The sequence below is a fragment of the Hyla sarda genome, chromosome 3 (assembly GCF_029499605.1).
Source record: "Hyla sarda isolate aHylSar1 chromosome 3, aHylSar1.hap1, whole genome shotgun sequence".
Taxonomy (NCBI): Eukaryota; Metazoa; Chordata; class Amphibia; order Anura; family Hylidae; genus Hyla; species Hyla sarda.
The window spans coordinates 203,341,177-203,364,733 of NC_079191.1; the positions used below are offsets into that span (position 1 = coordinate 203,341,177).

Sequence of the window (23,557 nt, forward strand, 5' to 3'; positions counted from 1 at the left end):
ACAGATCTTTTTATTACGTTGTGGTGGATATTTTTGAGAAAAATATTTACATGGCTATGGTAACTCATAGTTACTAAATTGTTTGTTTGCTTTTTTTGTTAGGAGATCTTCTTGTACCTTCAATAAGTGGTCTTGAATCACTTATCCAGATGCCATATGGCTGTGGAGAGCAAAATATGATCAACTTTGCACCAAACATCTATATTCTTATGTATTTAATAGCAACTAAGCAGATTAATTCAGATATTAAAGAAAAAACCATAAACTACATGGAGCAAGGTAATGTTATACAGTAAAAGTAATTCTGCTACTGAGGAGGTACATTTGTTTAAATACACTGGTAGGTCTTTGCCCAAGAAATACATGCCTTTAGTATTTTTTGTATCCCTGTATCTCAATCCCATAGGCAGAAATTAAATAATTATTCATTGGCTACAAAATGACAATTCACTGAGTATGGGACCTCAAAATTGCTGGATATGTGAAAAAGAAAGTAGATCTAAAAATAATCAAAGAACTTGATTTGTCTCCAGCTTTAGATTAACTGCAGAATATAATAGAGTTTCTAAAACAATAGATTTCTTATATTGTGATAATTATGGTATCACTCCAATTAGCCATAAAAAAAAGTAGATCGGTCAGTGCTGGAAATTCAGTTAAAATTTCCCCATGCTTCTCCGCTGTTCCACAGTAGACTTCACCAGCATTTTTGCTAAAATTCATATCCTGCTGGGGCAGGAAAAAAACTGTACTTACCAAGCCCTGGTCCCCCGCAGCTCTTGTTTAGCTCATCTGGTTCCCAGATCTTCTGTCTTTTTCCTGCTTCTGAGATGAGCACTTGGTGCAGGACCTGCCCACTCAGCCAATCACTGGCCGCAGCAGTATCCCATCTTAGCTAGTGAGTGACTTAGCAGATAGGTCCTGCACTATACGCTCATCTCGGAAGCAGAAAGAAGACAGAAGATCAGAGGACTGGATGGAGCCAAATGAGTGCTGCGGTGGACCGGGGGGCCAGGTAAGTATAGTATTCACCCCTCATATGTGCTGCAACAAAACTAGGCTGGATTACATCTTTGATTTGTCTTGCCTTTTTGCAGTCTGAAAAAGCTTTGTGAAAGCCAAGAGTAAGTCAAATCTAAGTCATCCAACTTCTTGACTATCACACAGATTTCCAAGACTCCTAAAAGGCAGACATGCCTCGTGATATATTAATACATTGTCACGATGCCGGCTGGCAGGTAGTGGATCCTCTGTGCCAGAGAGGGATTGGCGTGGACCGTGCTAGTGGATCGGTTCTAAGTCACTACTGGTTTTCACCAGAGCCCGCCGCAAAGCGGGATGGTCTTGCTGCGGCGGTAGTGACCAGGTCGTATCCACTAGCAACGGCTCAACCTCTCTGACTGCTGAAGATAGGCGCGGTACAAGGGAGTAGACAGAAGCAAGGTCGGACGTAGCAGAAGGTCGGGGCAGGCAGCAAGGATCGTAGTCAGGGGCAACGGCAGGAGGTCTGGAACACAGGCTAGGAACACACAAGGAAACGCTTTCACTGGCACAATGGCAACAAGATCCGGCGAGGGAGTGCAGGGGAAGTGAGGTATAAATAGGGAAGTGCACAGGTGCAGACACTAATTAGAACCACTGCGCCAATCAGCGGCGCAGTGGCCCTTTAAATCGCAGAGACCCGGCGCGCGCGCGCCCTAGGGAGCGGGGCCGCGCGCGCCGGGACAGGACCGACGGAGAGCGAGTCAGGTACGGGAGCCGGGGTGCGCATCGCGAGCGGGCGCCACCCGCATCGCGAATCGCATCCCGGCTGGAGGTGGTATCGCAGCGCCCCGGGTCAGTGGATCTGACCGGAGCGCTGCAGAAACGAGAGTGTAGCGAGCGCTCCGGGGAGGAGCGGGGACCCGGAGCGCTCGGCGTAACAGTACCCCCCCCCTTGGGTCTCCCCCTCTTCTTAGAGCCTGAGAACCTGAGGAGCAGACTTTTGTCTAGGATATTGTCCTCAGGTTCCCAGGATCTCTCTTCTGGACCACAACCCTCCCAATCAACTAAAAAAAAAGTTTTCCCTCTGACCTTCTTGGATGCCAGAATCTCTTTGACGGAGAAGATGTCCGAGGAGCCGGAAACAGGAGTGGGGGAAACAAGTTTGGGAGAGAAACGGTTGATGATAAGTGGTTTAAGAAGAGAAACGTGAAAGGCATTAGGAATACGAAGAGAAGGAGGAAGAAGAAGTTTGTAAGAGACAGGATTAATCTGGCACAAAATTTTGAAAGGACCAAGATAGCGTGGTCCCAACTTGTAGCTAGGGACACGGAAGCGGACATATTTAGCGGAGAGCCATACCTTGTCTCCAGGAGAAAAAATGGGAGGAGCTCTTCTTTTCTTATCAGCAAACTTCTTCATGCGTGATGAAGCCTGTAAGAGAGAATTTTGGGTCTGTCTCCATATGGTGGAAAGATCACGAGATATTTCATCCACAGCGGGCAAACCAGAGGGCAAGGGGGTAGGGAGGGGGGGAAGAGGGTGACGGCCGTACACCACGAAAAATGGGGATTTGGAGGAAGATTCAGAGACTCTGAAGTTATACGAGAATTCGGCCCATGGTAGAAGGTCTGCCCAATCATCCTGGCGGGAGGAAACAAAATGTCGTAAATAATCACCCAAGACCTGGTTAATTCTTTCTACTTGTCCATTGGATTGAGGATGATATGCAGAAGAAAAGTTTAATTTAATCTTGAGTTTTTTACAGAGAGCCCTCCAGAATTTTGACACGAATTGGACGCCTCTATCCGAGACGATCTGTGTGGGCAACCCGTGAAGACGAAAAATGTGTACAAAAAATTGTTTAGCCAACTGAGGCGCTGAAGGAAGACCAGGAAGAGGGATGAAATGTGCCATTTTGGAGAATCGATCAACGACCACCCAAACAACAGTGTTGCCACGGGATGGGGGTAAGTCTGTAATAAAATCCATACCAATCAGAGACCAAGGCTGTTCGGGGACAGGCAGAGGATGAAGAAAACCAGCGGGCTTCTGGCGAGGAGTCTTATCCCGGGCACAGACAGTGCAGGCTCGCACAAAGTCCACGACATCCGTCTCCAGAGTCGGCCACCAATAGAAGCGAGAGATGAGTTGAACAGATTTCTTGATGCCCGCATGACCTGCGAGATGGGAGGAGTGACCCCATTTGAGGATTCCGAGGCGTTGGCGTGGAGAGACGAAGGTCTTTCCTGGAGGAGTTTGCCTGATGGAGGCTGGAGAAGTGGAGATCAGGCAGTCAGGAGGAATGATGTGTTGCGGAGAGAGTTCTACTTCCGAGGCATCCGAGGAACGAGAGAGAGCATCGGCCCTAATGTTCTTATCGGCAGGCCGAAAGTGAATTTCAAAATTAAATCGGGCAAAGAACAGAGACCACCTGGCCTGGCGAGGATTCAGCCGTTGGGCAGACTGGAGATAGGAGAGGTTCTTGTGATCGGTGTAAATAATAACTGGAAATCTTGATCCCTCCAGCAGATGCCTCCATTCCTCAAGTGCTAATTTAATGGCTAGAAGCTCTCGATCCCCGATGGAGTAGTTCCTCTCCGCCGGAGAGAAGGTCCTAGAAAAAAACCCACAAGTAACAGCATGCCCGGAAGAATTTTTTTGTAGAAGGACCGCTCCAGCTCCTACTGAGGAGGCATCAACCTCCAATAGGAAGGGTTTAGATGGGTCAGGTCTGGAGAGCACGGGAGCCGAAGAAAAGGCAGACTTGAGCCGTTTAAAGGCGTCTTCCGCTTGAGGAGGCCATGACTTGGGATTGGCATCTTTTTTGGTTAAAGCCACGATAGGAGCCACAACGGTAGAAAAATGTGGAATAAATTGCCTGTAATAATTGGCGAACCCCAAAAAACGTTGGATAGCACGGAGTCCGGAGGGGCGTGGCCAATCTAAGACGGCAGAGAGTTTGTCTGGATCCATTTGTAGTCCCTGGCCAGAGACCAAGTATCCTAGGAAAGGAAGAGATTGGCATTCAAACAGACATTTCTCTATCTTGGCATAAAGTTGATTGTCACGAAGTCTCTGAAGAACCATACGGACATGCTGGCGGTGTTCTTCTAGATTGGCAGAAAAAATCAGGATATCGTCCAGATATACAACAACACAGGAGTATAAGAGATCACGAAAAATTTCATTAACAAAGTCTTGGAAGACGGCAGGGGCGTTGCACAGGCCAAAGGGCATGACCAGATACTCAAAGTGTCCATCTCTAGTGTTAAATGCCGTTTTCCATTCATCCCCCTCTCTGATGCGGATGAGATTATAAGCACCTCTTAAGTCCAGTTTGGTAAAAATGTGGGCACCTTGGAGGCGATCAAAGAGTTCAGAGATGAGAGGTAGGGGGTAGCGGTTCTTTACCGTGATTTTATTAAGACCGCGGTAGTCAATGCAAGGACGTAGAGAGCCATCTTTTTTGGACACAAAGAAAAATCCAGCTCCGGCAGGAGAGGAGGATTTACGGATAAAGCCCTTTTTTAAATTTTCCTGGATGTACTCAGACATAGCAAGAGTCTCTGGGGCGGACAGAGGATAAATTCTGCCCCGGGGTGGAGTAGTGCCCGGGAGGAGGTCAATAGGACAATCATAAGGCCTGTGAGGAGGTAGAGTCTCAGCTTGTTTTTTGCAAAAAACATCCGCAAAGTCCATATAGGCCTTAGGGAGACCGGTTACAGGGGGAACCACAGAGTCACGGCAAGGGGTACTGGGAACCGGTTTAAGGCAGTCCTTGAAACAAGAGGGACCCCAACTCTTGATCTCCCCAGTGGACCAATCCAGGGTTGGGGAATGGAGTTGAAGCCAGGGTAGTCCAAGGAGAATTTCGGAAGTGCAATTGGGGAGGACCAAAAATTCAATTTTCTCGTGATGAGGTCCGATGCACATTAGAAGGGGCTCCGTGCGGAAACGTATGGTACAGTCCAATCTTTCATTGTTTACACAATTGATGTAGAGGGGTCTGGCGAGACTGGTCACCGGGATGTTGAACCTGTTGACGAGAGAGGCCAAAATAAAATTTCCTGCAGATCCGGAATCCAAGAAGGCCATAGTGGAGAAGGAGAAGGCAGAGGCAGATATCCGCACAGGCACAGTAAGACGTGGAGAAGCAGAGTTGACATCAAGGACTGTCTCACCTTTGTGCGGAGTCAGCGTACGTCTTTCCAGGCGGGGAGGACGGATAGGACAATCCTTCAGGAAGTGTTCGGTACTGGCACAGTACAGGCAGAGATTCTCCATGCGGCGTCGTGTCCTCTCTTGAGGTGTCAGGCGAGACCGGTCGACCTGCATAGCCTCCACGGCGGGAGGCACAGGAACAGATTGCAGGGGACCAGAGGAGAGAGGAGCCGGGGAGAAAAAACGCCTCGTGCGAACAAAGTCCATATCCTGGCGGAGCTCCTGACGCCTTTCGGAAAAACGCATGTCAATGCGAGTGGCTAGATGAATGAGTTCATGTAGGTTAGCAGGGATTTCTCGTGCGGCCAGAACATCTTTAATGTTGCTGGATAGGCCTTTTTTAAAGGTCGCGCAGAGGGCCTCATTATTCCAGGATAGTTCTGAAGCAAGAGTACGGAATTGTACGGCGTACTCGCCAACGGAAGAATTACCCTGGACCAGGTTCAACAGGGCAGTCTCAGCAGAAGAGGCTCGGGCAGGTTCCTCAAAGACACTTCGAATTTCCGAGAAGAAGGAGTGTATAGAGGCAGTGACGGGGTCATTGCGGTCCCAGAGCGGTGTGGCCCATGACAGAGCTTTTCCAGACAGAAGGCTGACTACGAAAGCCACCTTAGACCTTTCAGTAGGAAACTGGTCCGACATCAGCTCCAAGTGCAGGGAACATTGGGAAAGAAAGCCACGGCAGAATTTAGAGTCCCCATCAAATTTATCCGGCAAGGATAGTCGTAGGCCAGAAGCGGCCACTCGCTGCGGAGGAGGTGCAGGAGCTGGCGGAGGAGATGATTGCTGAAGCTGTGGTAGTAGCTGCTGTAGCATCACGGTCAGTTGAGACAGCTGTTGGCCTTGTTGCGCTATCTGTTGTGACTGCTGGGCGACCACCGTGGTGAGGTCGGCGACAACTGGCAGAGGAACTTCAGCGGGATCCATGGCCGGATCTACTGTCACGATGCCGGCTGGCAGGTAGTGGATCCTCTGTGCCAGAGAGGGATTGGCGTGGACCGTGCTAGTGGATCGGTTCTAAGTCACTACTGGTTTTCACCAGAGCCCGCCGCAAAGCGGGATGGTCTTGCTGCGGCGGTAGTGACCAGGTCGTATCCACTAGCAACGGCTCAACCTCTCTGACTGCTGAAGATAGGCGCGGTACAAGGGAGTAGACAGAAGCAAGGTCGGACGTAGCAGAAGGTCGGGGCAGGCAGCAAGGATCGTAGTCAGGGGCAACGGCAGGAGGTCTGGAACACAGGCTAGGAACACACAAGGAAACGCTTTCACTGGCACAATGGCAACAAGATCCGGCGAGGGAGTGCAGGGGAAGTGAGGTATAAATAGGGAAGTGCACAGGTGCAGACACTAATTAGAACCACTGCGCCAATCAGCGGCGCAGTGGCCCTTTAAATCGCAGAGACCCGGCGCGCGCCTCTCTAGGGAGCGGGGCCGCGCGCGCCGGGACAGGACCGACGGAGAGCGAGTCAGGTACGGGAGCCGGGGTGCGCATCGCGAGCGGGCGCCACCCGCATCGCGAATCGCATCCCGGCTGGAGGTGGTATCGCAGCGCCCGGGTCAGTGGATCTGACCGGAGCGCTGCAGAAACGAGAGTGTAGCGAGCGCTCCGGGGAGGAGCGGGGACCCGGAGCGCTCGGCGTTACATACATGCTTCATGTGTTGCAGCAAAACTAAGTAGATCAGCACTCTGGGAAAGCTGGATGACATCTTTGATAGGTGTCAACTTGACATTTGTCTTGGCTCTAACTCAGCTTTCCCAGACTTCTAAAAAGGCAAAACTGACCAGTTAGACAGTCTGGTTTTACGGGCCCGTGCACGGGCAAAGGCAGATCATGTGACGGCAAAATGGATAAAAAACGATATTTGTGACTCATCGGAAATTGATGGTTCTTTTTAATTGTATTCCAGTGGGGGACAATATGTGTGAGGGTCATTTTCTTTAGCCAGTTATTAAAGGTACACTTTAAACAAATCAGTCCAGTAGTAACCCTTACTAAAGTGAACCTAGAATTCCATTCATATGTACTTTTCAGTTCATTTGCTTTGTAGTAATGACATGTGTAATAACATTACTGAAAAATTATGTGTATTCCCCACTCAGGCTATCAAAGGGAGCTGACTTACAGGCGATTTGATGGATCTTTTAGTGCATTTGGAGACTCTGATAGTTCTGGCAGTACCTGGTGAGCATATATTTTCAGTATTACAGAAAATTAAGCTTAAAATGGATTTTAGTTACCAAGAATAGAGAACTCTGGTAGCATTATATGAGGACAAGCTCCTTATCCCTGTCCCTCTGCATTTGATTCACATGCCTATTTGTATGTAAAAATAGAGAGTAGTGGATGCATGGAATAGCCTTCCTGCAGAAGTTGGGGCTGCAAATACCATGAAGGAGTTTTAGCATGCATGGGATAGGCAGAAGGCTATCCTTCATATAAGATAGGGACAACATCTATTGATAGTATTCAGAATATTGGGCAGACGAGATGGGCCAAATGGTTCTTATCTGCCGACACATTCAATGTTTCTATCTATCAATCAACCCAGTGGACCAGGGAGCAGCCTTCTGCAGCATGTTACAGTAAATCATACTTAGCTGTTCACACATCTTTCTTACTGTATGTTTTCTAGACTTTGAGATCTATTCAAGATTTCTGGCCAAATTTACCCCAATTTACCCTAGCATAAATTATGTTAAATTAATTAATGCAGCCTAATTGAATCTCCCTCTGTAAAGTCTCTTTTTTAAAATTATATAGGTGGAGTAAAAATAGTGATTTGCAGCTTTTGTATGTCAGGAAACTAGTGTCTAAGCCTAATAAATTACCTTAAAGGGGTATTCCAAGATTGTTTTTTTATTTGACTATGCTACAGGGGCTGTAAAGTTAGTGTAGTTCATAATATAGTGTTTGTACCTGTGTGTGACGGTTTTCTCACAATTCTTATGTGATTTTCACCGGAAATATTTATTTTTAACAGCATACAAAATGACTGTTGTCTCAGATTTTTCCCAGGTTACAATGCGGCCGAGACCTGACTCACTAGTCAGCTGATGAAAGGGAGCCTGTCTGCTTCAATGGGTGGAGCGATCAATCTGCAACTAATGCAACAGCTGGAGGCACCCTGATTGAAAACCACTGGTCTTTTGAATGCATGCAGCTCATTTATGTTTCAATGGGTGGGGTGGCTGATGTGTGGGAGGGAGGAAAATGGAATTATGGGATTTGTAGGCAAAAGAAGGAAACTCAAACAGAAAATACCCATTCACAAAAAGCTAGCCACAGTGTTATGGTAATCTCACAACATTTAGCACCAAGACAAGCGCAGATCCTTCCTTAGCATGTCCATTACTGTCTGGCAGGTACGTACTAAAATCACCTTATGGTGGATGACCCCTTTAATATTTGTTCATATAGTATAACTTCAGCACAAAAAAAGCTTATAACTCTTGTACATTTTTAATAGCAAAAATGACAGTATGATCTGTGTTTTTATTTTTATTTTTTTATAATTTTGCTGATCATTCTCATTTAAATTTTGAACTTGTCAGGATCATATTTCTATCTGTATTCTTAAAATAATTACAAGAAACAACAGTAAAGATTTAGGCCCAGATTTCTCAAACTGTGTGGGAGAAAACTGGAGAGATTTTTCCACAACATCCAATCACAGCTCAGGTTTGCTGTGGAAAAATCTCTCCAGTTTTTCTCTCACACAGTTTGATAAATTTCCCTTTTAGTGTCCAAGCCAATAGGACAATGATAACTATACATTAAATATGTTTCTGAATACTTAAAGGGGTTATAAGGTGATTTTAGCACCTACCTGCTAGACAGTATTGAACATGTGTAAAAACCCTCGGGCAGAATATAGAATACTTGACACAGCCCTGACCTCAGTATCTGAGGAGAGGGATTTAGGAGTAATTATTTCAGAAGGCTTAAAGGTAGGAAGACTATGTAATAGAGCAGCAGGAAATGCTAGCATAATGCTTGGGTGTATAGGGAGAGGTATAAGCAGTAGAAAGAGAGAAGTGCTCATGCAGCTGTACAGAACACTGGTGAGACCTCACTTGGGGTATTGTACGCAGTACTGGAGGCCATATCTCCAGAAGGATATAGATACTCTAAAGAGAGTTCAAAGAAGAGCTACTAAACGTGTACATGGATTGCAAAATAAAACTTACCAGGAAAGCTTAAAGGACCTTAACATGTATAGCTTGGAAGAAAGAAGAGACAGAGGGGATATGATAGAGACTTTTAAATACATAAAGGGAATCAACACGGTAAAGGAGGAGAGCATATTTAAAAGAAGAAAAACTACCACAAGAGGACATAGTTTTAAACTAGAGGGACAAAGGTTTCTGCAGTAATATCAGGAAGTTTTACTTTACTGAGAGAGTAGTAGATGCATGGAATAGCCTTCCTGCAGAAGTGGTCGCTGCAAATACAGTGAAGGAGTTTAAACATGCATGGGATAGGCATAAGGCTATCCTTCATATAAGATACGGCCAGGGACTATTGATCGGATTTAGATTATTGGGCAGACTAGATGGGCCAAATGGTTCTTATCTGCCGACACATTCTATGTTTCTTAGGAAAACTCTGTGCTTGTCTTGGGGCTAAATGGCTATGTTGTGAGATTACCATAAAGCTGAAGCTATCTTTTTTTGAACTGGGCATTTCCTGTTGGAATTTACTTCTTCAACTACAACTCCCATAGTTCCTTGTTTGTAAGTATGAGGTCACTTTCCTGCCTCCCACACATCAGCCACCCCATCCACTGAAACACAAATGAGCTGCCTTCCATGCATTAGACCAGTGTTTTCTAACCAGTGTGCCTCCAGTTGTTGCAAAAAATACAATTAGTTGCAGAATGATCTCTTTCCAGCCCAGAGGTCGCTCCACCCATTGAAGTAGGACAGGCTCCCTGTCATCACCTGACTATTGATGAAATGTCTCGGGCTGCACTGCTACCTGGGAAAACCTGAGACAACAGTCATTTTGTATGCTGCTATAATAAACTTTGGGGCAAAAATCACATAGAATGCTCACAGCCCACTTTACTTACTTCTATGGAAGTCCCAGAAACAGCCTAGCTTGCTTGCTTAGCTATTTCTGTAACTCTCATAGAAATGAATGAAGAGAGCTATGGAAAGGTGTGGCCCTTTCATCCCTCAATCTCTGTCTGTATGTACATGCAACCACACTAGGCTGGATGCAAACTTTGGGAACCCATGTTCTAGTGATGGTGCAGGTAGCAGACAACCATTATCGATTATGGCATACACACAAGATAGGTATAAATACCCTTTAATGCCTTCAATGTTATGGGTGGCCAGTAGGTTGCAATGTCATGCTGTTACATAATTTTTTTGGCATTCATTGTCTTGATGAAAATAAAATCTATGATTTTTTGCAGGCTTACAGCGTTTGTATTTAGATGCTTTCTACAAGCTCGGCCCTTTACATACATAAACTCAGATGTCTTAAATCAAGCAGTAGATTGGTTGGTACAGTATCAAGATCTAAACACTGGCATCTTTTCTGAACCTGGACGTGTTATTCACACAGATCTACAAGGTGGACTAGATGGTCCCATCACCCTCACGGCTTATATAGTGACCTCACTGCTAGAAGATGAAGTCTACAGAGTAAGCACATTCGGGACCTAATGTTTTCTTCAACTACTGCTAGTTTTAAACTGTTTAACTCCTTAATGACCAAGCCCATTTTAACCTTAAGGACCAGGCCAATTTTATTTTTGCATTTTTGTTTTTTCCTCCTCGTCTTCTAAAATCCATAGCTCTTTTATATTTCCATCTACAGACCCATATAAGGGCTTGTTTCTTGCATGACAAATTGTACCTTGTAATGAAACCTCTCATTTTACCATAAAATGTTCGGCAAACCCAAAAAATATTTTTTTAGGGAGGAAATTTTAATGAAAACCACAATTTTGCACATTTTTGAGGGTTTTGTTTTCACACTATACACTTTATGGTAAAAATGACATGTGTTCTTTATTCTGTGGTTCAATATGATTAAAATGATACCCATGGCTAGTTACTTTTATATTTTTGTACCGCTTAAAAAAAATCTAAAACTTTTTGTACAAAATCAGTAATCTAAAATTGCCCTATTTTGACCACCTATAACTTTGTACTTTTTCAGTATATAGGGCGGTATGAGGGCTCATTTTTTGCACCATCATCTGTACATTTGCATATATAAAACTTTTAGATAATTTTTTATATTTTTTTGGGGGAATAAAATGTAACAAAAAAGCATCATTTTTGGATTTTTTAAACATTTTTTAAGTTTACATCGTTCACCATACGGGATCATTAACATTATATTTTGATAGTTCAGGCATTTATGCACGTGGCGATACCAAATATGTTTATATTAAAAAAATTACGCTTTTTGGGGGTAAAATGGGAAAAACTGCCAATTTTCATTTTTATTGGGGGAGGGAATTTTCCACTTAGTTTTTTTACTTTTTGTTTTTACATTTTGAAACTTATTTTTTTACACTTTTTATCTATAGCAATCATTTGATTGCTAATACTGTTCAGTGCTATGCATAGAGCATAGCATTAATCAGTATCATCTTCTGCTCTGGTCTGCTCGATCTCAGACCAGAGCAGGAGACACCGGGAGACGGACAAAGGCAGGTGAGGGGACCTCCGTCCGCCATTACAGATGATCGGATCGTCATGGCAGCGCTGCGGGCGATCCGATCATCTATTTTAACTTGCGCATTGCAGCAGATGCCGTGATCTGTACTGATCACGGCATCTGAGGGGTTAATGACGGACATCCGCGCGATCGCGGATGTCAGCCATTACCGGCAGCCGGAACCTACTGTGCATGACGTGAGCAACGCTCCGATGCTCGCGGTCATACACAGGACGTAAATGTACGTCCTGGTGCACGAAGTACCGCCAAACCAGGACATACATTTACGTCCGTGGTCATTAAGGGGTTAATGGATATAGCTTGGAAGACAGACGAGACAGAAGGGATATGAGGAGAGAACGGTATATTTATAGCAGAACTACCATAAGAGGACATAGTTTTAAATTAGAGGGGCAAAGGTTTGTGCAGTAATATTAGGAAGTATTTCTTCTCACAGATTCTCTGTAGGGTTTGAAACCTCTTCAGTAACTAAAAGGTTTATGTTTATTAATATAGTACATGAAGATGAGGATAAGAGGGAGATGCAGCTGCAGTCCTTCTATTTAACCATATGTGGGACTGCATGCTGTGAGTAGAGGTGGAGCATCAGATGGAGATGTTATCTGCTGACCCATTCTATGTTTCTATGTAATATAAGAATTTATTCTGCCATTGATGTATTACTGCTGATGTATACAGCAATTGATAAACTAAAGTGCCCTCCTTGGCTTTAAAACAGCACCACATCTTACCTGCACTGCGTGAAAATGACATCTCTTGGCATCAGTCCAAAATGTTAGACCTCAAATGAACATATAAAAACATTTGGTTCAGCATATCATCAATCATATTGTGGGGAACCCCATTTAAATGGATTATCCCAAAATAGATGACATGTAGTATTAAGTATAGACTTGGCCCGAACCTCGACAGGAAGCTGTTCCTTTACATCGAAATGACTAGAAAAACTCCAATTGCTACTCACCTGGAAGACAACAACCAGCCTAACCTTTATAACAAGTTTGACAGACAAGGCCTAATAAATTATTGTGGAACTAAACACATTTATATAGTTATTACTTTATTAGCATATCCAGGAACATAAGCTTCTTAGTAACAGTTCCGGTGTATTTATAATAATGCATCCACGGGACAGCTGTCACTGCATAGACACTTCATGCTACTCAAACAATATCAACTTATAACAAAAATGTGGGCCTTTATATAAGTCTAGATAGTGCAGATGGTATAAGAAAGCTGAATGGGTTCATCTTTTGGCAGAGTACCATGCAGCCTAATTTATGCTTTCTCCCAATGACACAGCATAGGCTAAAGTGCGCATTCACAGATAAGTGCAAGTTCAGCTTCACTTAAGGTAAATATTTTTAAAGGGACCCTCCAATTCAAAAATGTATAGGTAAATGATTTCTAGGTAAAGTTAACTGCTTGATGGTATTTACATGGTAAATTCTGATTAAAGTTTCTTTTTTCAGCATCGGTATGAGTCCAGAGTTCAGAAAGCTGTGCAGTACCTTGAAGGGAAATATGATGGAGGGATAACTAGCAATTACACCTTGTCTGTTGTGGTGTATGCTCTGTCACTGGCCAACAGTAGCAAAGCAGGAGCTGCTCTCAATGTGCTCAATTCAAGAGCAAGCATTACAGGTATAAATAAGCAAATCCAGTGCCAAAACTTCATGCCAAAATAGAGAAAATGCAGGGTGGCTTCTCACAGGCCAATTTACTACTGATATCCAACTAGAATAATATGGCCATATTATCATATTTTTACATTAAAGTAGTACATTTGAATACACTTTTCATTATACCGTATATACTCGAGTATAAGCCGACCCGAATTTAAGCCGAGGCCCCTAATTTCACCCCAAAAACCCAGGAAAAGTTATTGACTTGACTATAAGCCTACGGTGGGAAATACACCATCCCCCCCTGTCATCATCCAGACCCCCGTCATCATTCCCCCCCCCTTTTTGTGCCCATTGAAGCCACTCTGCTATACCGTCCACACTAGGAGTGCACCTTGTTGTTTTTTGTCTTTTTCACATTCATGTTTTTACTTTTGGAAGAGATCAGAAGGCTTCAAAGTATAGCAGCAATTTTTCAATTTTTCACAACATTTTCAAAATCAAAATTTTTCAGGGACCAGTTCTATTTTGAAGTGGATTTGAAGGGCCTTCATATTAGAAATGCCCCACAAATGACCCCATTATAAAAACTGCACCCCTGAAAGTATTCAAAATGACATTCAAAAGGTTTGTTAACCCTTTAGGTGTTTCACAGGAATAGCAGCAAATTGAAGGAGAAAATTCAAAATCCTCATTTTTTACACTGGCATGTTCTTGTAGACCCAGTTTTTGAATTTTTACAAGTGGTAAAAGGAGAGAAATCTTCCTAAAATGTGTAACCCAATTTCTCTCGAGTAAGGAAATACCTCATAAGTGTATGTCAAGTGCTCGGCGGGTGCACTAGAGGGCTCAGAAGGGAAGGAGCGACAGTGGGATTTTGGAGAGTGAGTTTTTCTGAAAGGGTTTTTGTGGGGCATGTCGCATTTAGGAAGCCCCTATGGTGCCAGAAGAGCAAAAAAGAAACACATGGCATACTATTTTGGAAACTACACCCCTCAAGGCATGTAACAAGGGGTCCCGTGAGCCTTAACACCCCACAGGTGCTTCACGACTTTTTGTTAAAGTGGGATGTGTAAATGATTTATTTATTTTTTTCCACTAAAATGCTAGTTTTCCCCAAAATTAAAAAATTTTCAAGGGATAATAGGACAAAATGCCCCCCAAAATTTGTAACCCCATCTCTTCTGAGTATGGAAATACCCCAAGTGTGGACGTCAAGTGCTCTGCTGGCACACTACAATGCTCAGAAGAGAAGGAGTCACATTTGCCTTTTGAAAAGTGAATTTTGCTGAAATGGTTTTTGGAGGGCATGTCGCATTTAGGAAGCCCCTATGGTGCCAGAACAGGAAAAAAAAACACATGGCATACTATTTTAGAAACTACACCCCTCAAGGAACACAACAAGGGGTACAGTGAGCCTTAAAACCTCACAGGTGTTTGACGACTTTTTGCTAAAGTCGGATGTGTAAATAAAAAATAAAAAAATTTTTTAACTAAAATGCTGGTTTTCCCCCACATTTTATATTTTTACGCGGGGTAATAGGAGAAAATGACCCCCCAAATTTGTAACCCCATTTCTTCTGACATCCAATGTGTGGATGTCAAGTGCTCTGTTGGCACACTACAATGCTCAGAAGAGAAGGAGCACCATTGAGCTTTTGAAGACAGAATTTGGTTGGAATAGAAGTCGGGGGCAATGTGCGTTTACAAAGCCCCCCCGTGGTGCCAGAACAGTGGACCCCCCACGTGACCCCATTTTGGAAACTACACCCCTCACAGAATTTAAGAAGGGGTGCAGTGAGTATTTACACCCCACTGGCGTTTGACAGATCTTTGGAACAGTGGGCTGTGCAAATGAAAAATTACATTTTTCATTTTCACGGACCACTGTTCCAAAAATCTGTCAGACACCTGTGGGGCGTAAATGCTCACTGTACCCCTTATTACATTACGTGAGGGGTGTAGTTTCCAAAATGGGGTCATATGTGGGGGGGGGGGGGTCCATTGTTCTGGCTCTATGGGGGCTTTTTAAACAGACCTAGCCTTCAATTCCGGACAAATTTTATCTTCAAAATCCCAATGGTGCTCCTTCTCTTCTGAGCATTGTAGTGCACCCGCAGAGCACTTTACATCCACATATGGGGTATTTTCTCACTCAGAAAAAATGGGGTTACAAATTTTGGGGGCTTTTTTCCTATTTTTCCTTGTGAAAATGAAAAATTTTGGGTAACACCAGCATTTTAGTGAATTTTTTTTTTTCATTTTTCCATCCAACTTTAATGAAAATTCGTCAAACACCTGTGGGGTGTTAAGGCTCACAATACCCCTTGTTACATTCCGTGAGGGGTGTAGTTTCCAAAATGGGGTCACATGTGGGTATTTCTTTTTTTGTGTTTATGGCAGAACCGCTGTAAAATCGGCTATCCCTGTGCAAATCACCAATTTAGGCTTCAAATGTACATGGTGCGCTCTCACTCCTGAGCCTTGTTGTGTGCTCGCAGAGCATTTTACGCCCACATATAGGGTATTTCCGTACTCAGGAGAAATTGCGTTACAAATTTTGGGGGTCTTTTTTTTCCTTTTAACACTTGTGAAAATAAAAAGTAAAGGACAACACCAGCATGTTAGTGTAAAATTTGTAATTTTTTTACACTGACAGGCTGGTGTAGACCCCAACTTTTCCTTTTCATAAGGGGTAAAAGGAGAAAAAGCCCCCCAAAAATTGTAACGCAATTTCTCCCGAGCACAGAGATACCCCATATGTGGCCCTAAACTTTTTCCTTGAAATACGACAGGGCTCTGAAGTGAGAGAGCGCCATGCGCATTTGAGGACTAAATTAGGGATTGCATAGGGGTGGACATAGGGGTATTCTACGCCAGTGATTCCCAAACAGGGTGTCTCCAGCTGTTGCTATACTCCCAGCATGCCTGGACAGTCAGTGGCTGTCCGGAAATGCTGGGAGTTGTTGTTTTGCAACAGCTGGAGACTCCGTTTTGGAAACACTGCTGTACAAAACGTTTTTTCATTTTTATTGGGGGGGAGGGGGGACCATGTAAGGGGGTGTTTATGGTTTATGTAGTGTTTTACCCTTTATTATGTGTTAGTGTAGTGTAGTGTTTTTAGGGTACATTCACACGGGCGCAGGTTTACAGTGAGCTTCCCGCTAGAAATTTGCGCTGCGGCGACAAATTTGCCGCAGCTCATACTTGAAGCAGGAAACTTACTGTGAACCTGTCCGTGGGAATGTACCCTGTACGTTCACATGGGGGGCAAACCTCCAGCTGTTTCAAAACTACAACTTCCAGCATGTACTGACAGACCGTGCATGCTGGGAGTTGTAGTTTTGCAACAGCTGGAGGCACACTGGTTGGAAAAACCTCAGTTAGGTTCTGATACCTAACTCAGTATTTTCCAACCAGTGTGCCTCCAGCTGTTGCAAAACTACAACTCCCAGCATGTACTGATCACCGAAGGGCATGCTGGGAGATCTAGTTATGCAACAGCTAGAGGTACGCAACTACTTTTCCCAGCATGCCGAGACAGCTGCTTCGGCATGCTGGGATTTGCAGTTTTGCAACATCTGGAGGGCTACAGATAGAGACTTCACTGTGATCTCCAAACTGTGGACCTCCAGATGTTGCAAAACTACAAATCCCAGCATGCACAGACAGCAACTGCTATGTGGGCATGCTAGGAGTTGTAGTTTTGCAAGATCTAGAGTGCTACAGTATAGAGATCACTGTGCAGTGGTCTCTAAACTGTAGACCTCCAGCTGTTGCAAAACTGAAAATCCCAGCATGCCCAGCAGCTGCCTGGGCATGCTGGGAGTTGTAGTTTTGCAACATCTGGAGGGCTACAGTCTCAGTCTGTAGCCCTCTAGATGTTGCTAGGCAACTTATCGGCTTCCGTCGGATCCAGGGAGCCGCCCTCTTCTGCCGCACGACATTGCCGCCCACGCCGATCACCGCCGCCGATCCTGTCCTGCAGCTTCCACCGACGGGTAAGTGGATCTTCAGCGTTCGGTCCCCGTCGTTTCCCCGTTCTGCCCCGCCTATTGTGGATGGGCTGAACGGGGAAAACAAAAGTAAACCCCCCCGCCCCCGATCTGCTATTGGTGGTCGCGTCTAGACCACCAATAGCAGAGATAGTAGGGGTGGCACCTCTGCCACCTCACTCCTATAGCTACAGGGGGATCGTGGGTGTCTTAGACAACCGCGATCCCCCTTATGTTCCGGGTCACCGGGTTACCATAGACCAGTATGACTCGGAATTGGTGCCGATCGCCGACATGGGGGGGTCTGATGACCCCCCTGGGCATTTGCACGGGGTGCCTGCTGATCGATATCAGCAGTCACCCCAGTCCGGTCCCCGCCCGGCGCGCATTTTGGACCTAAATTCCCACTGGCGTACAGGTATGCCCTTGGTCCTTAAGACCCAGGTACAGAAGGCGTATCCATACGCCCTAGGTCCTGTACGGGTTAATATAGTACACAAAGATGAGGATAAGAGGGAAATACAGCTGCAGTCCTTTTATTGAACCATATGTGGGACTGCATGCTGTGAGTAGAGGTGGAGCATCAGATGGAGATGTTATTGGCCACAAGTACACAACACCAATCAGGGCATCACTGTGCACACCATAACCAAGTTATGGCAAATGGTTAGAGATTGGTTAACAGGGGCCTGGCAAAATGCTTTACACTTTTCGCTTTCACATAATGTTATTTTGCTAGCAGACAATAGAATCCATATTATTATTTCCCATTATCTTTATAGATTCATGTCTCATGTTGGGCTAATTGTCTTATCACAGGCAAGGATTATACACAATAAAGCCAATTTCATAGAAAGCCTATTCATTTACAAAGTTGTCTCTGGTTTTTGGGAGAAAACAAAAATCAATGGGAAACCCTACAGTACACAAGCATATGGAAGTGTACAAACTCCACGAACATATAGCCATGTATCCAAGTGCTGTGTGGGCGCAGTCCTAACCGCCATGCTGCATGTATTATAAACTAATTATTAGGGCAGTATATTGTTTAGATATAGATTGAATTATACAGATTTTCTTAAAAGTATAATACATGAGCAGTATAGACACTTACCTTAAAAAAAGTTCTGAGATCAAAAAGTGTTAGCTTTAGGGAAATCTACATAATCTATACATATACATATTCTATATATTGTATTCATATACATATTCTATATACTGTATACAGCATGTTAATGAATAACTATGAAATCCTAATCCATTGCACAATCCTTAATGGTATTTTATTTCCTTTAATTTTTAGGAAGTACAAAATACTGGTCTACACCATCTCAGCAAATGAACTATTACTGGCAGCCAAGAACAACTGATGTTGAGACCGCAGCATACGCTCTGCTTTCCTACTACCAGCAGGGTAGAATCACTGATGGCATTCTTGTCATGAAATGGCTGAGCCAACAAAGGAATTTTCTTGGAGGATTTGTATCTACTCAGGTAATGAATTACAAGCAGGAACTTTATTTACTGTTTTAAAATGTCCCATATATATTATAATACTATACAGTGATCCCTCAACTTACAATGGCCTCAACATATCATAGTTTCAACATACAATGGTCTTTTCTGGACCATTGTAAGTTGAAACCAGACTCAACATACAATGCTACAGACGGATCTGTGAAACGTGTCAATGGCTGGAAGAACTGACCGATCAGAATAGGCGTTCACTGGTAAAACCCCTGTATTACTGAAGCGTATGCACTGACTGATGTCTAGTAGCGCCCCCTACAGTACAGGGAGGTATTACATGTTCTGTACACTTTACCTGTACCAGGGTTACCTGCTCCTCTGGACACAAGGTAAGGGCGACTCCATGTTACTTTTTTAGGACATTGCGTGTACTGTACAGCACCCTGAAGAAGCTCCTGTCCTTTATATAGACCAGTGTTTCCCAAGCAGGGTGCCCCCAGCTGTTGCAAAACTACAACTCCAACTGCTTAAATCGGTTGATCTAAGTTCCAGTATGTCCACCAGGTGTGCAGTTGTAAGGTGGACATATATATGTGCCCTGACCTCAGTGCGTGTGCTGCTCCCACTTCTGCCCTGTAGACAGTGTAGGGACATAGCGTTCACATAGCGTTTGTGAAAAAACATTTAACATATATGCCATAAAAACAACCAGGAAAAGGACATTGTAGAAATTAACAATCTAGATAAGTTGATAAAATGTAAATTTCTTGCAAGGCTAATGGTTGGCTTATAAGGCCGGCTTCACACTACGGAAACTCCAGCTTGAAAAAATCTGGGATGAAGATTCCGTGTGTGGGCAGCACAATGATTCAGTGCACTGAATAAGTTGGCACTAGGACTGCGCAGACATTGCCGTCACCATAGATGGCAATGTCTGTGGAGCGGAGAACAGCGAGAACATTGAACGAGTTCAATGTTTTGGCGGAACTTTTCTAGGGGATTTTCTGGGCGGAAAGTCTGCCTCAATAACTCTGCAGTGTGCACTGTGCAGCTGAATTCCATTGCCAGCAATAAGACTCAGCTGCACTGGAATTTACAAGTGGAATTTACAAGCGGAATTTGAAAACGGAATTTCGCTCGGAAATTCCATAGTGTGAAGTGGGCCTAAAGGTGCTTTTAACCTATCTAGCACTGTAATTACTTACACTAAGTGAACCATCTGACATATTCCCTGTAAAATTATAAATGATGCATTTTGTATTGTGCTTTATTTTCTTTTTTCCTTTGTTTGTCTTAAAAAGGATACAGTGATGGCTCTTCAGGCTCTTTCCAAGTTTGTGTCAGTGGTGAACTTTGTTGAAGGTGCAGCATCTCTTACACTTACAGTGACTGGGTCAGGATCATTTGTACCAAGAACATTTCAGATTAACAGTAGCAGCAATCTATTAGAGTTACAGCGACAGCAGGTAAGATGCAGGAAAATATATGTGTACAAAATATGTCTAATTTCTATGTTTCAAGCATTGTCTCCCTAGGCTTTAATTGCTCTACACAACCTTCAAGTTATACAAAGCTGAAATATCTGATCCACAGAAGTCTGTGGATATTCTACTATACTTCCAATTTTACACTGAGACTTATTCTGTCTAATTCAAACAGAATTCAGCAAAAATGATCTTGCCATGGTCTGTTCGATGCCTTGCTTTGACACGAAAAGATCTCAGCAATATGGTGCCATGCCAAGGCAGCATATGGCAGCACACATCATTTCTATAGTAGTTGTAGGGACTTAAAGGGAATCTGTCAGCTGTATATACTGGTAAGAGCTGCAGGCACTGTTGGATAGGTATTAGCTCCTGGAACTGATGGTGGCTGTCAAATCTATAAACTTGCCTTTTTATTTCTCACAAGGTGTCAAAAAGGTAGAGTCAAGCTGCCCAAGTGCCAAAACCTGGCATACCTCCTCACTCATCCTCACCTTCTACCCCTTCTTAACTGGCATACAGAGCACTGTACATTAATAATGGAGCATCTAGGAGGTGTGGCAGGCTGTGACACTTGAGCAACTTGGCTCTACCTTCATGAAACCTGTATAAGAAATTAAAGGGGTACTCCGTGAATTATTTTTTATTTGACTATGCTACAGGGGCGGTAAAGTTAGTGTAGTTCATAATATAGTTTCTGTACCTGTGTGTGACGGTTTTCTCACAATTCTTATGTGATTTTCACCCCAATATTTATTTTTACCAGCATACAAAATGACTGTTGTCTTAGATTTTTCCCAGGTTACAATGCGGCCGAGACCTGACTCACTAGTCAGCTGATGACAGAGAGCCTGTCTGCTTCAATGGGTGGAGCGATCGCTTGGTGGGAGAGAGGTCAATCTGCAACTAATGCAACAGCTGTAGGCACCCTGATTGAAAACCACTGGTCTTTTGAATGAATGCAGCTCATTTATGTTTCAATGGGTGGGGTGGCTGATGTGTGGGAGGGAGGAAAAATTAAAGAAGAAAACTCAAACTGGAAATACCAGTTCACAAAAAGCTAGCCACAGTATTATGGTAATCTCACAACATAGCCATTTAGCCCCAAGACAAGTGCAGATCCTTCCTAAGCATGTCCATTACTGTCTGCCAGGTACATACTAAAATCACCTTATGGCAACTACCATCAGTTCCAGGAAAGGTACAGTTTGCTTTTATGCCATTATAAATATCCAGGAGTGTGTGCAGCTTTTGGTAGCAAATAGAGCTGACAGATTCCCTTTTAGGCAATGTGCACATGGTTCTGCTGTGTTTTAATACCTTATTCTTAGCTTACTATTTTAAAATGGATTAGGCTCTGTTCAAACTGGAGTTACAGCATCAGTTAATACACAGCAACAAAATATATGCTGGATTGCCTTTCAAAAGGCTGCCAGCAAATCCTGATGGGGGGTCCTAATTTCTGACAGTAAAAATTAGGCTTAAAGGGGTTATTTATGTTTTTTTAAGGCCCCAATACAGTAAAACAAACAACTGTTAAATTATCACCCCCTCCGATCCCACGCTGATGCCCCATTCAGCCTCTGTTACTATAGAAGTGGACGTCCAGTCACTCTTTGTACTTCCAGCATTCATCCTCTATCTGGCACACCAGTGTTACTATAGGAGCGGATGTCATGCAACTGCTGCAGCCAATCAGCAGCCTTGGTGGTCATGCTCTGTATTACTTGCATCACGCTCAGTGATGGGAGCACTGAGGCGGAATGTGTGCCAACTGGAGGCCGAATGCAGGATCAGCACGGGATTGAAGGGGGACATAAGTAAGGGTGGGTCACACCACGGTTTGTCCCCACAGTTTCTGTGTACAGTTTCATATTTGAAACCGTATGCAACCGTATAGGAAACCGTATACATAGACAATGCATTGGAAACCATATGCAACCTGATGCATCCGGTTGGGTGCTCCGAGTGAAAAACCGCATAGTAACCGTATACGTTTTTTGTAATATGGAAGTTAAGGAGAACCGTAGTGAACTGTATGTGTCTGTGGTTCAATCCGGTTTTCCCTATACGGTTTTTAACTTTGCACATGCGCATTACGATTCTAAAGTATTCTAAATAGAACAATCAAAACTATATTTAAAAAAGAACAAATATTAAAACTGGATTTGATGCAATTGTTAAAAACCATAGGAACCGAATGCAACCAGACACAACATTTTCAAACCATATATGGTTAAAAACAGTATGCGGATTCTTTTTAAGCACACGATTGCATACAGTTTGGTCCAGTTTTAAGGAATATGGTTTTGACTAAAAGACCTGATAGAAAACCGTGAGGACAAAATGTGGTGTGCCCGTAGCGGGCACTTCATCAGGCAAGTGTGCATGTATACATGCCTGATGAAGTGCCCGCTACGGGCATTGAAATTAATGGGACTCTGCTGTTGTATAAATTTCCTTGTGTGAACATAGCCATACACTAGAGTGAGAAGACCTTTAAATAAAGTGAATGTTAAATATTGTCTGTAATATGTTTTATGTTTAAGCTCTTTTGTTAATACCAATTATGTGTTTTCTGTAAATAACAGATTGAAGTTTCCCAGCCTATTTTACTTAATGCTACCGCTGTAGGAAAAGGATTAGCCATCTTTCAGGTACCAAACCAATTGTATTAATATTTTCATTTACTCTTGTATACTATTGTGTACACTATTGTTTCTGCCTAGTCATTTGCGAGATACTGAATTTTATACATTTTATATTGTAAAATGTAAAGAAGTATTTTAGACCATTATCAAAATATATTTATAAAATAAATATAATTGAGGGAAATAAGAATATCAGGTCAGCTGCATATTAAAGTTACATTTAGAGTCTACGAGGGAAGATATATCAAACATTGTGCTAAGTAACAGTAAATCAGTTGTCCATAGCAACCAATCAACTTAAATGTGGTTGCTATGGGCAACTACTGTTCCTTTGCGCCATGGAAATTAAATTCCACATATGTCTCAAGGTATTAACTAAAACTTCTACATTTGTTTATTAAAACTACTTAAGTTTCATGCATT

General features: G+C 43.5%; 1 protein-coding gene across 1 annotated transcript in view; it reads left to right on the forward strand.

The window, feature by feature from the left end:
• LOC130361023 (uncharacterized) overlaps window positions 1-23,557 on the forward strand; it is a 229,556-nt gene that overhangs the window by 132,661 nt on the left and 73,338 nt on the right. The window contains exons 25-31 of the mRNA XM_056563582.1: window positions 103-279; window positions 7,307-7,388; window positions 10,630-10,861; window positions 13,382-13,553; window positions 18,833-19,023; window positions 20,301-20,465; window positions 23,075-23,140. Of these exons, the coding sequence (XP_056419557.1) occupies window positions 103-279; window positions 7,307-7,388; window positions 10,630-10,861; window positions 13,382-13,553; window positions 18,833-19,023; window positions 20,301-20,465; window positions 23,075-23,140 (1,085 nt within the window). The remainder of the gene's footprint in view (window positions 1-102; window positions 280-7,306; window positions 7,389-10,629; window positions 10,862-13,381; window positions 13,554-18,832; window positions 19,024-20,300; window positions 20,466-23,074; window positions 23,141-23,557) is intronic.